The 19,083-nt window shown below is 40.0% G+C and overlaps 1 protein-coding gene across 4 annotated transcripts in view; it reads left to right on the top strand.

The window, feature by feature from the left end:
• CPEB2 (cytoplasmic polyadenylation element binding protein 2) overlaps positions 1 to 19,083 on the top strand; it is a gene marked incomplete at its 5' end in the record, with an annotated part of 69,658 nt that overhangs the window by 8,778 nt on the left and 41,797 nt on the right. For all 4 annotated transcript variants that reach the window (XM_080648707.1, XM_080648706.1, XM_080648705.1 and 1 more), the window contains one exon: positions 4,889 to 4,979. In XM_080648707.1, the coding sequence (XP_080504833.1) occupies positions 4,889 to 4,979 (91 nt within the window). The remainder of the gene's footprint in view (positions 1 to 4,888; positions 4,980 to 19,083) is intronic.

The following is a 19,083-nucleotide window of genomic DNA, read 5'->3' as shown; positions in this document are numbered from 1 at the left end:
GTACATGTACCACAGTTTTTTAATCCACTCATCTGCTGATGGGCACTTAGGCTGTTTCCAAATCTTAGCTATTATAAATGGTGCTGCTATGAACATAGGGAAGCATGTATCCTTTCTGATTGGTGTTTCTGGTTTCTTGGGATATACTCCCAGAAGTGGGGTCACTGGGTCAAATGGGAGTTCCATTTCTAGTTTTTTGAGGAAACTCCATACTGTTCTCCACAGTGGCTGCACCAGTCTGCATTCCCACCAGCAGTGCACGAGGGTTCTTTTTTCTCTGCATCCTCGCCAGCACTTGTCCTTTGTTGATTTGTTGATGATAGCCATTCTGACAGGTGTGAGATGGTACCGCATTGTCGTTTTGATTTGCATCTCTCGGATGATTAGTGACTTTGAGCATGTTTTCATATGTCTCTTGGCCTTCCTTATGTCCTCTTTCGAAAAGTATTTAGGTCTGTTGCCCATTTTTTGATTGGGTTGTTTATCTTCCTTTTGTTAATGATTTTGAATTTACTTTAGATATTAAGGTTGCAATATATTTGTTCATTAACACTTGAATATTTTAAATCAAAGAGTAAATATACTGGTAGCTGAGGTTATTACAAGTTTTTATATGGCCCGTCAGTTCTCTGTAAACAAAACGACATCAGGCCTTTAAACCTGTAGTAGAGCCCATGAAGCCTATAAGATGTGTGTTGCCCTGTCCTCTAGTTGAGCGATTATCAATATATTCAACTAGATTTCTGTTCTTATGGAAGCTCTGCCTCCAGTTTTTGAGCATGTCACATGAACCACCTTGAATAATTGAAGGTATTTTCACCAACCTTTAAAATTTAGCTTATAATGATAATGTGGGCTTCTCTTTCAGAAAAATGTATTATTTGGGGTCTTTATTCACCTTGCACACACAAAAAAAAATGTACTGTATTCAACCAAGTCCAATTTTTTATTTAATAAAGGATTTCTTAAACTGTGGTGGTTAAACTAGATGAGCTTTAGGGACCTTGGTAGTTACCAAACCTTACACCTACTGAAAATGAGAGAGAACAGGCTCTCTTACACATACAATATAGGTAAGTAGATACTTTCTTCTTATGTGTATCCTGTGTCCAGTTCTTTAATTATACTTGATATATTCTTGATATATTTTCTACTGCCTCTCCATTTTCTTTAACCCTTTTAGGTACTAGATAGCTTTGGCCATTTGGGGTCTACAAAATTAAAAACAAACAGAATCACTGTTACAGCATTTTTATTATCAGAATAATAGAGAATTTAAAAAATGAATGTGCATTATGTATGTGGTAGTGTAATACTGTTCTTAACCATTGAAAAGTGAAAGTCCAGTATCTGTTTGGAACAACTACAGGATATGACAGTGCTGGGTTGTGTAGTAAGGCAGAGTGGCAGAGCATAAACTGCTAATACCATGCAATAACAGTGTGTGATGAGGAGTGGTTAATCAGTATTAAAATTGAGGAAAATATTAGCACAGCTTTGCTATTTTATTTTAAAACAGGAGAACTAAACTCAAAAATACAGTTTTAAAAGCTGATTTTTCTACTTGTGCGCAAGAACACATGTTCAAGCATCTGGTATATCTTTAAAAATGAGGATATAGGGTTTTTCTGTTACCCATCCTCTTTTACTTTGGAAGAATACTTCATTGTCAAGAGGGAAAGGTTCTACTTGACCACTTCCTTCACTTGAAATAGCACAGGGTTTTGAATATGTTAAAGCAAAAATATGACATGCCATAAAAGTTCCCTTTCAGTTGGAATTCCTCTTGTACTAATTGTAATATCATTGACTTTCTTAGTTATTTTTCAGTGTTTGTAATCTTTTCTCAGGCCATCCTTTTAAGATTGGGGTTATGTTGTGTTTTTCAGTTTTTCTAGGAATTTATTGTCACTCCTCTAAGTCTTTGTGACAAATGTGTCTGGGTTTACAAAAAACAATAAAATATTAGAAAATAAAATATTATTGGTTTTTCCCACCAATGCATTCTAATTTTTGCCTGTTTGTTGTTGTGGGATTCTGTAATCTCAGTTTCTGAAAGCCCAGTTAGTTGATTCTTGACCAGATAGTTTTCATATTTAAAATAGATTGGAGTAAACTTCCCTCATAGAGATTCCTGCTTATGTGAAATATCTCGGCCATTTTCAATTAGTCATGTAGTAATAAACATTAGTTACATTGCTATGATTTTCCAGTTATGCTAGTCAGCATTGACATGTTCATGGTTACTTTAAAATGGTTTTAGGATTGCAGTTTAGTTTTTAAACCAATGGCAGTTTGTGTGATCACAAATTTTTCTTATATTTGTAGTTTATAAGGATGCATGAGTGTTTGTTTTATAATCAGACTTGTTTCTGCCTTTTGTTTTTTCAGAAGTCATATTTTGATTCCCACATTCCATTTAATGAAATTATCTGTACTTTTGAACATGTAAATCTAAATAGCATGGGATGTCTGTCATGAGCTCTTTGCCTGCTCAAGGCTATTTTGTGTTCGGTGCTTTAAAAATCATGTGGGAAGCAGCTGATGAGTAACAAAGTAAACGAAGCTAATTTAAGCTAAGCCTTTTTAAATAGTTTTGCCAGTTTTTTGTTTGTTTTTATTTTTGCTAAAGTAGGACTTTGTTTCATGATGAAAGACTTGTCTGGGGAGGAAAATAAAGGACCTTATAAGTGGGCATCTCACTATTTCAGTTGAATATATACACATTAAAGCTAAAGCTATTAATAATACATATCACACTTTTGTATAACACTTGTCAGAGTTGATTATGGGCACTGATGCTTATGAATAGCTTGCCTATATCTTTCCCCTTCAGACCCTAAATATTGCACATGCCATTGACAGTGTATATAGAATTATTTCGCCCTAGCCAGTTTGGCTCAGTGGATAGAGCGTCGGCCTGCAGACTGAAGGGTCCCGGGATTGATTCTGGTCAAGGGCACATGCCTGGGTTGCGGACTTGATCCCCAGTAGGAGGTGTGCAGGAGGCAGCCAATCAATGATTCCCTCTCATCATTGATGTTTCTCTCTCTCTCTCCCTCTACCTTCCTCTCTGAAATTAATAAAAAAAAATATTAAAAATATTTAGAATCATCTCATAAATTTTACTGTGCTCTAAAGCAAGAGAGGATCACACTCCTTGAAATGGAGTTAGAAGGTGGCCACACAAAAAAAAAGGTTGTGTGGGAAATACCATTTAGGTGGTGTTAATAGTCACCATTAATTAAGTTCATAGGTTGACTGAAGATGAGACATAGTCTGATTCTGTTAAAAAAAAATCGCCCTGAGAAGATAGCCCTGAACTATAACATTTTATTTGAGAATTTAAGGTAAAAAGAATATAAAGAATTTATAATGTACTGTATCTTAGAACGGTGGAATGGAGCCTGAAGAGATTTATTTAGTAATTTAAGACCAAGAAGCTCAATGCTTCTTAAAGTATGGTCACTAGGCCTACAACCTGAGTATCACCAGGGGCCACTCCCAACCTATTGAGTCACACTCTGTAGGTGGGTCCCAGGAGTCAATCCAGATGGTTCTGAAGCATGCTCAAGTTTGAGAACTGCTGTTACAGTTCAGTAATTCTCTGTGCCTCTCTCGCCAATCAAGGTCACTGTTTAGTGAACCCCTGTTACTGATGGGTGGGTACTACCTGAGGAATCCAACTAAAAATAAGGGGTTAAACCATAGCTCATCACTGATAAATTTGGAATAAGAGCCTCTGTTTTAGTAATCTTTTCGTCATTACTGTTACTTTTAAGTTTCTTGACAGCAATTTGTTTAATCTGCACTACTGATTTCAGTCCTCGAGCTTTATAAAGCTCACAACCCTAATTTAAATGTCAAGGTAGAGTAAATAAATCAACATATTCTCAGGAAAGCTCCTTATGTTTTTCTTCAGCTTTCTAAAAGACTGGTTCTGAATCTTCTGGATTGTAGACCCCTTTGGAAAACCAATGAAACACATAAACCTTTCTTCAGAAATCGCCTGCCCTGCCTCCCATATATTCATATGCTTGCACAAGCGCATGTACACACATACACACAAACGGGTAGAGGTTAGAGATGACATATTTTGGTAAAAATCTCCCGGGTGATTTCGGGGGCATGGGCAGAGCCTGCTGTGGTAGTTCCCTATATGTGTTGGTTCAAGTACATTGATTTTATAGTGAGCAAAATACTGTATACATTAATGAACATTAAAGCATCTACTAGGCAAGTTGAGCCGATTTAAAACATTCAGCAAACAAGAAAGACTTCTAATGACACAAAAGACTTTGTTCTGAGACTTGATGGGGTAGGAAATGTGTTAGTTTTTGTTTTGATACTGGTATTTCATGCTTTTGATTTTTAGCGTATAATATGTTTATGCATTCATTACTGTGAAATTCTGACTAAGTCAAATAATGTACAATGTTTGATAGATGTTTAAAGTATGGTGCAATTGAATTAAATCCTTTCCCACAACATTTTTTTTCAAGTGCCAGTCTTCCTAGATATATGAGAAAAGTGTAGAAGTTAAATAACAGCTAAAAATGCTCTGTGTATATCACATTTCAGAAATCTTTATAAGCTGAGAATGATGGCAATAGAAATTATTTTACTGTATTGCATTAATACTGCCAGTGAAATAAGATTGCTTTTGATATATGATTTTGCAGATAAATATATTAAATATATTCTTTGATACAAGAAATATTGTAGTTTATAAGATCCTTAGTTATTGATATTATCTTAGGATGCAGACTCATTAGTAATAGTATATCAATCAGATGTCCTATTTTATGTAAGAAGATTAAGATATAGTTATTACTTTGTGAAAAAAATTGCATAGATTATATTGAGTCTTTTTTTTCTTCTCTTCTAGGATCGAAGTAGAATGTATGACAGTTTGAATATGCACTCTTTGGAAAATTCGCTTATTGATATTATGAGAGCAGAGCATGATCCTCTTAAGGGTAGGTGACTTTTAAAAAAATCCTATACATCTACCAATTTGTCTGATTATCTTACCATTTTTATATGAAAGAAGTTTAGAGCTTGAGCAGCACTAAGTAGCACCTGTGCCACCTATAACATCCTGTGATAACTATTAATAAGAACCTTGTCTTGGTGAAATGTTATACTTTTTCTTTGAAGCTTATTTCAATTTATGCTGATTTATATATAGAGAAATGTAAACCCACCTCTCTGGGCTTGTTTTTTTTTTAAGACAAAGCTACCATTATAGAAACTGAAGTCCACCAGAAGATAAAGAATGGATCTAAAAGTGTATAGTATAGCCCTGGCCAGTGTGGCTCATTTCGTTGACTGTTGTCCCATATACCTAAAGGTCACAGTGGGTTCAACTCCTGCTTAGGGCACATGCTCAGGCTGTACGTTCAGCAGCCAATTGATTTTTCTCTCACATTGATGTTTCTCTCTCTCTCCCCCCCCTCCCCCTCCCCCTCCCCATCCCCCTCTCTTTCTCCACTCCCTCCCTCTTCCTTCAAAATCAATAAAAACATATTTAAATAAAATAAACAAAAGTGTATAGTATAGACACTTTTCTAGAATTCTATAAAATACAGAATATTTTTTTAAAATTTCTTAAGAGTACTTTCATTCACAATTTGCAGTGATTCCAACCTAGAATTTTCCTAGGTTTACTTCCTTATTTTTCTTCTATTTCATATCATAGGGTTTTGAAAGGGGATATTTATAGTAGCTTCTCTGAGGTATAGAACAGATTTTTAAAAAGTTGGTGCAAATGAGGGAAAATAATCAGCCTTATTGTTACCTAACTGTATTTGAAGAATTTCATTAACACTCTTGTTTTCATTTGTCTTTAGTAAATTAATTTAGATTTCTTTATAAATATATCTCATTGGTTTTTATATTATTGGTGAAAACTAGCAAACTGTGAGATTGAGTGATGAGAAATATTAGTTATCTATTGCTACGCAATAAAGTATCTATCCCAAAACTTAGCAGCTAAAAACAACAATAAGCATTTATTACTTCATGCAGTTTCTGTGACTCAAGAATTCAGGAGCAGCCTAACTGGTTGGTTTGCCTCAGGATCTCTCGTTGAATCAAAACCATGAGTTACTTTGCAAGCTTTCCATGTTTTTAATTCTATAAAGCCAAGTAAGAATTCCCTTACAAATTTTAACCTTAAAACTCTAGACTTCAGTGTTGTAGCAAGAGGGGGTGGCGGCAGGGGGTGGCAGGGGGGGGGGGGGGGGTGCGGCGCTCAGGGCTGACTTGGCAATACTAGATATCTAAACATTTTTGTTTTATTTCTGGATTTTGCTTGTAAGGGGGCTTCTGGTTTTTCTACTTTCTTTATTAGTAAGGAGCTTGAGAAGCTCAAGGAATTATTAGTGATTGTTGACAACATGTGGCAATGGTAATTCTCCTCTTAAATGAATAGAGACAATTATACTTTGTTCTGAGTGGGTATTTTCTTTGCTTTAACCAAAATTTAGCATAGTTTTTTAAATCTTTGTACAGTATTGGGGGTCTTGTTATTTTTCACTGTTATGTTGACAGTTCCAGTAGCAATTTGTCTTGGATCCACTGTTTAATAATGGAATCCAGTGGCTTCTGACTATGAAGAATTTCAATTCCCTTGCCTATTTAGAAAAAAAAAACTTTTGGAAATTAATACAATATAAAGCCAACATTAATTATTACCAAAGGATAATGAAAAGTTTTTTATTGTTGTTTCCCTGTCTTATTTAAAAAGGCCTTTTGAAGATGTTCAGAGAAAACATTCTCTGCTGCATTATTAATTATCTCAGCCTTTCTTGTTCTCTAGCCTGTGTTAAGATAAAAGTGGAGGGGAACCTAGAAAGACTGAAAAAGGAAATAGAAGCAGTGCAAGGCTACGTTGAATTTAATAAATAAAAAATCTCAAATAAATTCAAAATTCTTTTGTTAGAAAAATTATCTCTGACCACATGAATGGGCAAAACATGCTCACCACTACCTTTAGCAATCAAATCTGTTTCTAATTGGAGTATTTTATGTTCCACATTTATTATGAAAGGGAATAAAAAGACAAAAAAAATTTGAGAAACCTTCTGTACATGGAATAGAGAAGTAAGACTAGCACTACCCAAGTGCTGACACTTGAAATTTTTTCTTGCTTTTCTCACCAGCATAGGTAGACTCTACTAGCTGCTGGTATCATATTATACTTGAGGCCCAGCGCACGAAATTTGTGCCCGGGTAGGGTCCCTAGGCCTGGCCTGCAATCAGGGCCGATCTTCCCCAGTTGCCGGCAGCCGGCCCCATATTCCTGCTGCCTCTGCCGCCGGTTGCCCTCTGTCTGTGGGGTAACCGGCAGGGTGATTGGGGCCCCGGTGCCATCCGTGTCTGCTGCCACCCACCCCCGGTTCCCTGTTCCTCATTGGGCTATTGGAGCCTGCCAGTGGCGGGGAGGGACATAGAGGTTGGCCTGCAGGCTGGGGGCAGCTCCTGCGTTGGGTGTCTTCCCCCTGGTGGTCAGTGCACGTCATAGCCAACCGGTCATTCTGCTGTCTGGTTGATTTGCATATTATGCTTTTATAGATATACTAGAGGCCCAGTGAATGAAATTCGTGCATGGGGGGAGGGTCCCTCAGCCCAGCCTGCACCCTCTCCAATCCGGGACCCCTCGGGGGATGTCCGACTGCCTCTCACAATCTGGGACCACTGGCTCCTAACTGCTAAACCTGCCTGCCTGCCTGATCGCCCCTAACCCCTCTGCCTGCCTGCCTGATCGCCCCTAACCCCTCTGCCTGCCTGATCACTCCTAACCACCTCTGCCTGCCTGATTGCCCCTAACTACTCCCCTGATGGCCTGATTGCCCCTAACTGCCTCTGCCTCACCCCATACCTGGGACCCAGGATTCCCTCCTCTAGCCAGTTGCAGGCACCCCGGACCCAGGCTTCTCTCCCTCTGGCTGGCTGCAGGCACCCAGGACCCAGGTCAGCTTCTCCTGGGCCGGCCACAGCCACAGGGAATTGTGGGTGGGCGGCTTTGCCTGGGCTGCAGCCGCAGGCGCCCCAGACCGTGGGGCGGGTGGCCTGTCCCCCCCCCCCGGGCTGCATCTTGGGACCGCAAGGGGTGGGGGGCAGCTTGTCCCTCTCCAGGGCTGCAGGTTCAGGCACAGCCGCTGGTGCCTGGGATCGTGGGGTGGGTGGCTTGTCCCTCTCCTGGGCCACAGCCTGGCTGGACCCCATTGCTCTCTCATGAGCTCATTTGTGCCTGGCTGGTCCCCATTCCTCTCTTGCAAGCTCATTTGTGCCTGGCTGGTCCCCATTCCTCTCTCATGAGCTCATTTGTGCCTGGCTGGTCCCCATTCCTCTCTCATGAGCTCATTTGTGCCTGGCTGGTCCCCATTCCTCTCTCACAACCTCATTTGTGCCTGGCTGGTCCCCATTCCTCTCTCCTCAGTATTTAGTGTCTGAGCCTTATGGCTTGATGGCGTGAGGGCATGATGACAATTTGCATATTAGCTCTTTATTATATAGGATAGATATCTTCCTCCCCACACTCTGATCATTTCATGGGTGTTGTTTTATTTGTGGGGTGGGGAGGAGGCTTGGCTGCAATAAAATCTGCTAAGGCAAGGTTTTGGATTTGATTTATTTTCCCCACCCCTGATCTTTAGGGCAGCATTTCACCTCTGCCCCATTTCATATATCTCATCTGCTCCTTCCTTTTAGAAATTTCTGTCTTCTGTTTGACACAGGCAATTCTTATTTCCAAAAAATAGAATGAATCTTATTTTATCCTTTAAAAGGGTTTTCAAATAATCAGGCAGTTACTTTTTCTTCCTTATGGGATCTAATAAAAAGGAGAAGGGAGTTGCAGGTTAAAAAATTTCAATGAATTTCTTGTTTCCCTTTATATTAATAGTGAAAGTTTCTTGAAAAATGTCTTTGTGCTTGAGTGATGAGAGATTATATTAGTTATCTACTGCTACATAACAAATTATCCCTAAATTTAGCAGCTTAAAACAAGAATAAGCACTCATCTCACAATTTTTGTGGGTTAGAATTCAGGAGCTGTTTAGCTGGTTGGTTGTGGCTGAGGATCTCATGAGGTAGCAGTCAAGATGCTGGCTGAGGCTGCAGTCATCTGAAGGGTTGACTGGGCTGGAAGATCCTTTTCCAGGATTACTCACTCATGGCTGTTGGCAAGAGAGCTCAGTTCTTCACCACGTGGACCTCCGACTGGACGCTGAGTGTTCTCACAGTGTAGTTGCTTGATTCCCCCAGAGAGAATAGTAAAGCTCAAAGGCAATGCCCCAGTGTCTTCCATGACCTAGTTTGAGAAGTCTCACACCATCACCCATGATATCCTACTAGCCCTGCTCAACGGGGAAAGGGTCTGCTGCTCAGGAGAGGTGAAGACCAAGAGGTAGGGGCTACTGGAGGACATCATGGAGCTGGCTTCCACAGAGGTGGAGGAAGGAACTGGAAAGTTGTATTCAGTTCTTTTTTAAAGGAAAAGGCATAAACTACTCAAGGTAAGAGTTAGTGTCGGTAGAAAGAATAGCAACCAAGCAGATCTCTAGAATCCAAAGAACTTTAGTGGCAGATTACTGGCCTGGCTAAAAACTGACTTACTGTACTGACAGAAGGGCCCTCCCATCCCTACTTAAGCCCAAAATGCTTTACTACAGCTTATTTTTATTTTCCCCCATCCCAGTGTTTATCACTGGTCGTAGGGAACTTCCATTGTTTAATGTTAATATTTTTATGGTTTAGCCTATCAGGTGGGTAAGGTCATATCTTGTAGGGGCTCTATAGATGTGAAGTGATGGCAACCAAGTGTGCCTGCTTTTGTGCCAGGCAGTGTCCAAGACTCTGGCTTGGACATATGTTATGTGAAACAGACATGAACTTCGTTCTTGTGGAATGTATAGCCTATTGGGGAAGGAGAAAGCTTACGTTATATGTATAATATGCATATATATATATATATATGTATATATATGTGTGTGTGTGTGTGTGTGTGTGTGTGTGTATATATGCCAATATAATATGTAAACATAATATACTAACATAATATAACATATAGATGTAATATATAATTATATACATACTAGGGTCCCGGTGCATGAAATTCATGCAATCGGGGGCGGGGGAGCGGTTCCCTCAAGCGCAGCCTGCCCCCTCTCACAGACTGGGAGCCTTTAGGGGATGTCCTACTGATGGCTTAGGCCCGCTCCCCATGGGGAGAAGACCTAAGCTGCAGTCTGGCCTCCCTCTGCAGGAGGTGACCAGGCTGATCAGGGGAAGGTGCCAGCCCCATCACCCCGCTGCTGCAGCCACTGCCAGTCACCGCAGCTGCCAAGGTGTTTTCATCAACACGGACTCCAGTCCCTTCACCATGAAAAAATGACAACTTTCTCTAGGCATTTTCAAGATGTGTCTTTCATAGGATATGACATTTCTTTTTTTTTTATCCTCACCTGAGTATACGTTTCCATTGATTTTTAGAGAGTATGGAAGAGAGAGGGAGAGACAGAGAAAAACCTCAGTGTGAGAGGGACACTTTGATTGGTTGCCTCCTGCATGAGCCCTGACCTGGGCCCCAGCCAGGGAGGAGCTTGTAACCTAGGTACATGCCCTTGATCAGAATCGAACCCGGACCCTGTGGTCAGCAGGCTGAGGCTCTATCCACTGAGCCAAACCATCTAGGGCAGGATGTGACATTTCTTAGCCCCTCCAGCCGCGGACCTTCATTTTTTCCTCCAGGAGTGTGGTGGAAAAACCCTAGATTACCTTCTTGGATTCTTATAACCCAAGTTACCAAGAACACTGCAAGTGACGGCGTACAGGGAGCTTAGGCAATGAACGGTCAGAAAAGGTGTTTACACTCGAACTGGTTTGACTCAGTGGATAGAGCATCGGCCTGCAGACTGAAGGGTCCCAGGTTTGATTCCTGTTAAGGGCATGGACCTTGGTTGCGGGCACATCCCCAGTGGGGAGTGTGCAGGAGGCAGCTGATCAATGTTTCTCCCTCATCGATGTTTCCGACTGTCTATCCCTTTCCCCTCTTCTCTGTAAAAAAATCAATAAAATACATTTAAAAAAAAAGAAAAGGTGTAGCTCATGTGCAGAGGACCCCCTGTGTTGTGTCCACTGGGCTAGGGGTGTGTCCCCGCTGCCTGAAAGGGCCCACCCCCAAGGCCGGCAGCCAGCCCCACATTGTGGGTACCGGACTGGGGGGCGTGGACTCGGGCCGCTTGGCGCCAGTGCACGCGCAAGCAGCCACAGGGTGGGAACATCCACTTGGCACCTGCGCCCATAGACCTGGAGTGGCCGGGGGTGTTCTGGGACCCCAGCCACCAGGGCCTACGCGCCGGCCTACAGGCTAGGAGTGGCCTGGGTCCCGAGGAAGTTCCCTGGACCCAGGCCGCTAGGCGCCTGCATATGCAAATTAATCCTCCATCTTTGTTGGGTTAATTTGCATACTCACTCCTGATTGGCTGGTGAGCGTAGCGGAGGTACGGTCAATCTACATGTTTCTCTTTTATTATATAGATAGTTATACAGAATGTCAGGGATACTATGGAGTAAGATTATAAGGTGCTTAGGGAGGTAATAATTGGAGAGAAGAGGACACCTAATTTAGATGTGAAGTAGAGAAAGCTGAGACCTGAAGCCCTAAACAGTACAAAGGTGAAAAATATTGAGGGAAAGTGCCAACTAGATGAAGGACCAGATGTATGGAGGAGCTTGTCACTTGAGGAACTGAAAGTGGACTACTTCTGGCATAGCTCCCTTAAGGGAGCCTGTGTGATGGGGTATAACGCTGCCCAGCCCGCCCTGCGGAGTGTGTACTATGTTGGGCTCCAGATTGTGAACATGAACACACTACTGTGTGTTTTCCTTAGTATGAGTGGCACTGACCAACCTGTTTTGTTTATTCTGCAGGGGTCTCTTACCATTAACATCCCGTTTTCTGATAACTGTTTGTATTCTTCGCAAACATTTTCCTTTTCAAAGAAATAAATATGTATTCTTTTAATGGTCAAAGTAAATCATGCTTTGCCAAGTGCAGTTTTGTGACTTTGCAGTTTTGTTTTGCATACCTATATTAAATAATCTGGGATCTTTTATGTATGTGTGGTGTCAATTCACTCTACTTTAAACAAAAGAACAAGGCAGTGATTATTGTTAAACGCTCTTCTCTCCCTGCCCTCAGCAATTTGTAAAAAGGTCTTAGTGTGTAAGTATTTATACCAAAAATTGCTTACCCCTTGCTCAAAGTATAAGGGCAAACAAAAAAATTTAATTTTAGCTTGTAAGAGTTGACTGAACATTATAAGATGAAATGCATTTTATATAACAGTTCTTGGGAGGATCTGTCTCAGCAAGTCACAATGCCATTACCAGTGTTCCCTGAATAATTAAAAGTAATTCAGGAAAAATAATTTAGAGCGTGATTTTATGCCAACAAATGTTCAGAAGTGGATGCTTTTAAAACTTTTTATTGACTGTGTGTTTTTTTATATCTAGCTTCATTTTTATTACTTCACTGCTCAACACCTATTTCCAAGGTTCCTGAAGTAAGAATTTCTGCATAATTTTGACAAAAATAACCCCTGAGAAAACAAGGAATACTTCTTTCTCTAAGTTGCTAAATTGTTGTGGTAATACTAAATAGCTTTTCCTCTTTCTTTACACTTTTATTTTTCCTCTGATTCTCTTCACCCGAACTTAACATTTTGAATCACAAAATAACTTGTGTGAATTTCTGAAAGTCTCTTTGTGAGAACTTACATTTTAAACTTCTGAACTTTTGAGCTGGACAGAAGTTCTCAACTTTGAGAGCATGTTTATCAAAATGACACAGAGAGCTACAAAAGGAATGCCTTTGATGGCAGAAAAAAAATCCATCTAGATAATTATTTGATTTCCATGTATAGAGAGAAGTTTTAGAGTTTTATTAAATTTTGGGACAAATTAGTGACAAGTACTTAACAAGAAACAATGATTAATTCCAGGAAAAACAGTTATATGAAAGAGAATATGTTATAGCAGCGATTTTCAACTTTTTCCTTCTTGTGGCACACATAAACTAATTAATAAAATTATGCGCACACCAAGAAATATAATTTATGCTGATCTGACAAAAAATAGGTATAATTTTGATTCATTCACAGTAGACAGCTATTGTTGTGTTGGCAGTTGTTACTTATTTTTTATTTTTTATTCATTTTATCTAAGGGAAAAGAGGCCAGTGCCCCTGACTAAATAGTCAGGTATTTCATGTTTTAAAAATTCATGCAGCATGTCAGTTGAAAATTTCTGTGTTATAGTATAAAACACTAGGAGCCCAGTGCGCGAAATCGCGTGGCACTGCCCACCCACCTGCAGTCCTGCCTTGACACCTGAACCTGTCCACGCAGAGCTCCAGCGTGCCTGGCCCAGCCCCCAAACCCTCTGGCCTTCTCTGGCCGCTTCAAGCCTCGCCCTCAGTCCCTCAAGTTGCTTCGGGCTGGTCCTGCCTTCTCTGGGCGCCTCCCCGCTTCCACCCCATCTCCAGAGCAATGTGGCGGCTCCGCCCCATCATGGCGCCAGAGGAGAGCGTGGAAGCCTTCCACCTGCTGCGCTGTACTCCTTCCCCTGGCAGGTGGGTCTCAGGGCACTCAGAGTGCAAGCGGTGGCTGGTGAAGGACTGGTGGGGGGGGTCTATGGGCTCTCACCCCTGCCCTCCCTGGGACGGGATTGTCCCACCTCCTCCGGGCGCCTCCCCGGTTCCACCCCGACTCTGGAGCAATGCCCCAGCTAATATGCTAATGACCTGGTCATTCATTACCCGTTACGGTGTCCCAACCATTAGCATATTAGCTCTTTATTACTATAGATATATGGTTCATCTATGAATGTTATTTGCATTATCACAGTAGCATGCCTCCTAATTTATTTTTTTAATGTATTTTATTGATTTTTTACAGAGAGGAAGGGAAAGGGATAGAGAGTTAGAAACATTGATGAGAGAGAAACATTGATCAGCTGCCTCCTGCACACTCCCCACTGGGTATGTGCCTGCAACCGACGTACATGCCCTTGACCGAAAACGAACCTGGGACCCTTGAGTCCGCAGGCCAACACTCAATCCACTGAGCCAAACTGGTTAGGGCATGCCTCCTAATTTAAACAAAAATGGTACTATAATCATTTTGGGAGGACAAAGCAGAGAAAGTGTTAGGGGATAGGTAAGTCAAATTAGACAGTTAACAGATAATACCTAAAATGTAGGAAACAGAAAGCATAAGCATATTACTTACAGATAATGACATGAAGAATCAGTTAAAAAAAAGTTGCATTTGGCTACCTCAATGAATGGTAATCAGAAGTACAGAATGAGGGAGAAGATTTCTATTTTTTTTTTTTATATAAGCAATACGGCACTATATAAGTTTTTTGCCTATGAACATATATTTTTAACTCATTTTTTAAGTAGGTTGGAGGGAAATCAGATTTGGTTACTGAGAATATCTTAATCATAAAAATAGAAAAAGAAAAGATTAGAAAAGTATATACCAAAAATATCAAACATGGTTATTTTACTTTGTGGAACTGTAGAATTATAATTTTAAAAACTTTTTTTCTATCCTTTTTTAGATTTCCTTTAATGAATAAATACCACTTTTTGTAGTAAGAAATGAAACTTAAAAAAAAAAAGTCCTGTGTTCTCTGGAGGAACACATCTTCATTATATTCAGTTACTATAATACCATCTAAAACCTGTCCACTTGTATGGTAGTTGTTTGTTTTGTGTTTTTGAATATTTTGCTTTTCATTCTGGAAGCTATTTCAGGGTATTTTCATGCCTGTGGTTCTGAAATTTTATATAAATGAACTATATGGGTCTTGCAGTGTGTGTTTGGAGGGAGGAGGGCGTAGAAGGCTCTGCCTGCCTGTCTTCCTTTCTTTTATTTCTTTGTTTTATTTCCTCTGATGCATGTTGTGGTCAACTTTTAATTCAGATATTAATTTCCTTCTCTTCTTAAAAATTTGGTATTTCTGTGATAATTTATTTTCTTCTATTTTTTTTTATATCACCTCTTTATGTAATTCCTGTTCTTCAACTCTAAACTTCCTGTTCTCATTGTCAGATTTTCTGTTTTCTGTTGCTTTACCTTTTGTTGTTTTGCTTTTGGAGTGAATTCCTCATGTCTTATTTTTCAATCCTTCTGTAAATTTGTTTTCAATTTGTTTAAAAATTTTCTCTGACCGTTTAAGATCCTCTTTAAAAATATTCTTAGGACTCACTATTCTTCTTTTACCATATTTCATGGTAGTGTCTATCTTTAAACACTATATTATAGTGTTGGAAGATTATTTTTCCAGATCCTTGTATTGTTTATTTTTCTAAGTTCCTCTTTTCTATTTGTTTGTGTTTTTTTGTTTGTTTTTTGGGGGGATTTTTGCTCATGTTGGAGGCTTTCATCAAATATCTTATGATTCTTTGCTATTCACATTTAAAGAAAAGACAAAAATGATGATTGGAAGTTCGATGTACATAGTTGGGGTTTAGTAGTGAGCATTGCTTGTAAGCCAGTCAGATGGAACTCTCACAGTGTCTGTGTCTCAGTCTTTTCTCTTGGTCTGAGAAAGGACCTGGATGTGTGGTTTTCATTCCTTCTGTGAGCCCTAGGCCTGGTTGCTAGCATCCTTAGAAGAGCCAAGAAGAGGCTATGTGTCTCTCACTCAGGTAAAAACTAACAAGCAGTCTTCAGCCTTCCCACATCCATTCTCAGCGATAACCAGAGCCTCATATTTCTGAGCCTTTTCCTAGGTATCTGCTACAGTAAATGGCTTGTTTCTTGAAAGTCTCCCTTTGCACACACCAGTTTAGGTTTCAGTGTTTTCAGTGATTTCTGGTCTACAAAGTCAGTTACCACTCAATGGTACATGCTCACAGCTCCCAGATCTTCCACAGGATACTGTTCATGGGACCAATGGCAACTTCTGCTTTGGCTTTATCTTGATCAACATCTGTCAAAATGTCAAGCAGATAAAAGGGGCTTAATAAACTGTTGGCTGAATGATTACACATTTTCCAAAATTATTCATATTTTTCAATATTTATTTAGAATTTTTAAATGTATTAACATGCATGTGAAATAGTTTGTATAACCATTCCCCTACAGTTGGACATTTAGTTATTGCAAATTTTTAAATAAAATTTATTAAGCTTTTTTGTGTTTATTTTCATAAAATAGACTTACTACAATTGATTTTAAAGCTCTAGGCATATATTCCCAACTTATTTTTGTTTTATGCCAGTTTACACTGCCATTGGCAATTTTGATTAGCCATTGCTTATTAATATGATTTTACCCTTCTACAATGTAAAGTTTTGCAACCATTATTTCAACTTGATTTCAATATTAATTGCATATATCTTAATTAGTACCAGCTTTATCTTACTAGATGATTAATGGCTTGTTTATTTGTGATAATATTTTACAAGAAACAAAAATTTTTGATATTCTGTATTTCTTGGTATTTCTTGATATACTTTGTATTATAGATTACATAAAAACATTAAAAGTTATAAATAATTATTAGGTAAAAAAATTAGGATGGGATCCTGATTTAAGAGTGAGTTAAACAGTAATTTTTCTGGAAACTAAAGTAGATTGATGGCTTTTATTAGATACTAGGAGCCCAGTGTGCAATTCGAAATCTCAGGGTGCCACCCACCCTCAAGTCGCTGGTCCAGCCCTACCTCGCTCCCTGGGACCCGTAGCGGCCACCACCGATGCCGGCCGAACCTGCCTCATTCCCCAGACCCCGCAGCAGCTGCATCTGCTGTTGATCTGGCCCTGCCTCCCTCTCCGGCCCTTGAAGCAGCCACGGCCGCTGCTGATCAGGCCCTCCCCCAGCGCAAGCGCGCACAGGCCTCTGCCACCCCACCCCCGATGCTGCGCGCGCAACCTCCTCCTATCAAGTCGGCCTGTTACAACGTCCTGGTTAATTAGCATATTTCTCTATTACATATATATAGACTAGAGGCCCAATGCACAAAGATTCGTACAACAATAGGCCTTCCTTCCCCTGGCTGCCGGCACCGCCTTTGCTACGGCCAGAGCTGCCTTTCTGCCTTCTCACACTGCCTAGAGGCCTGGAGTGGCTGGGGTGGTGTGGAATGCCTACGTCATCACCATGGCGACGACACAAACATCTGGCCCCCAGCCGTTCTGCGCCTGTGTATGCAAATTAACCTGCCATCTTTGTTGGGTTAATTTGCATACTCACTCCTGATTGGCTGGTGGGCGTCACGAAGGTATAGTCAATTTGCATCTTTCTATTTTATTAGTGTAGATTGCCCAAGTTTCAGTGCTAGTAAGTGGTGAAACTTAGTTCTTGAATTTGAGTTTTTAACCACTGCACCATACTATCTTATTAATTGGTCTAATGTTAATTCTAACTCAGGCTCTTTATGATTCTAATGTGAATTAAATGGTGTTTTTGACACAGACTATGATGTGATGTGGTGGTTACCAGAGGGAAGGGAGAGGTGTTAGTAAAGGGTAAAGGGGGTCACATATATGGTGACAAAGGAAGATTTATCTTTGGGTGATGGGTACACAATGCAATATACAGATGATGGATCATAGAACTGCACACTTAAAATCTGTATAATCTTATTAACCAATTAACCCTAATACATTTAATTAAGAAAAGGAATTGGCAGAATGGCCAATGTTCTCTAGCACTTTTTCATCACTAACAAGGAATAGGTTGGCATCATTAACTATGAATTTAGAGATCATTTTTTTGTCTATGTTTATTAAAGAAAATAGTTATAGAGAAGGGGAAAATTTATCTTGACAAAGAATGAAGAATAGGACTTTTCCTCCCTCTTCTCCCCCTACTTATGAGATTTAGAATGAACTGATAAAAACTTGTTCTGTAATATTTCCATTTCCTTAGAGGATATACTTTCTGTGCCCCACATAAACACATATTTAGGTACTGTGCTTTCGATTGAGCTCACGGTTCATATAATGGAATGATATTTCATTCATCCATTAACAAATATTTGAGTGCCTGTTATGCACTCGGCTCTGTTTTAGATGCTAGAGATGTAGTAGAGGAAAACAAAAATACATAGTCCTGCCCTTATGGATCTTCTGTTTTAATGAAGGATAGAGACAAAAAGAACCAGTGGTGTGAAGAAAAGTCATAGCGTCAAGGGAGAGAGAAAGAAGATGCTGTTTTAGATAGAATGGTCTGAGATGGCATCTCTTAATGACCAGAATTTAGTGAAAGGTGCAAGTTTTGGTCATATCTGGGCAAATGCATTTTATGTAAAAAGAAAAATATACAGACCTTGCAGTGGGAATATGACTGGCATGTTTGAAGAATGGCAAAGTGGCTAGTGTGTCTGAATGGTAGAGGGTGAAGAGTCAGATATTTATTCTAAGTGTGGGAGGGTTTTGAGCAATAGAGCAAGATCAGCTGACTTATAAAAGGATCACATAGTCTGTGAAGAGATGGAATGGCTTGAGCTAGGGAAACAGGGAGCTGGTAAAGAGCAATCAGATTTGGGTCTGTGTTGATGATAGAGCAGGCAGGATTTGGTGACAGATTTGTACACAAATTAGACAAAGTGAGAGGTAAAATTAACCCAATGTTTTGGGATGAGTATCCAGATGGAAGAGAGTGCTATTCACTGATGTGGGAGAAGTATGGGGTGGAGGTAGGAAGGTTGCAGGTAGAGGTATAAATTTGGAACTCCTCTGCTTAGAGGTGATGAATGCAGTTTTGGTAATAGATGATATCACCTAGGGAGGACATGTAGAAAGAGACATCATGTTCAAGGATTGAACATGGGGGCTTCAATATTAAACAGTTGAGAAGAGGAGGATACAGCAAAGGAGACATAAAGAGTGGCTGGTGATAGAGGAGAACCAAGAAAATATGATATCCAGGAAGAGATAAAAGGTGATGCTTCATCAAATAGACATATTCCTGTTACTAGATAATTTCAGCTTGAAGTTTTACAAATATGAAGAGACTAGAGGCCCGGTACACGAAATTCGTGCATGGGGGCGG

The sequence above is a fragment of the Plecotus auritus genome (genome assembly GCF_963455305.1).
Source record: "Plecotus auritus genome assembly, chromosome: 1".
NCBI classification, from domain to species: Eukaryota; Metazoa; Chordata; class Mammalia; order Chiroptera; family Vespertilionidae; genus Plecotus; species Plecotus auritus.
This window is presented reverse-complemented; position numbering and strand designations above follow the sequence as displayed.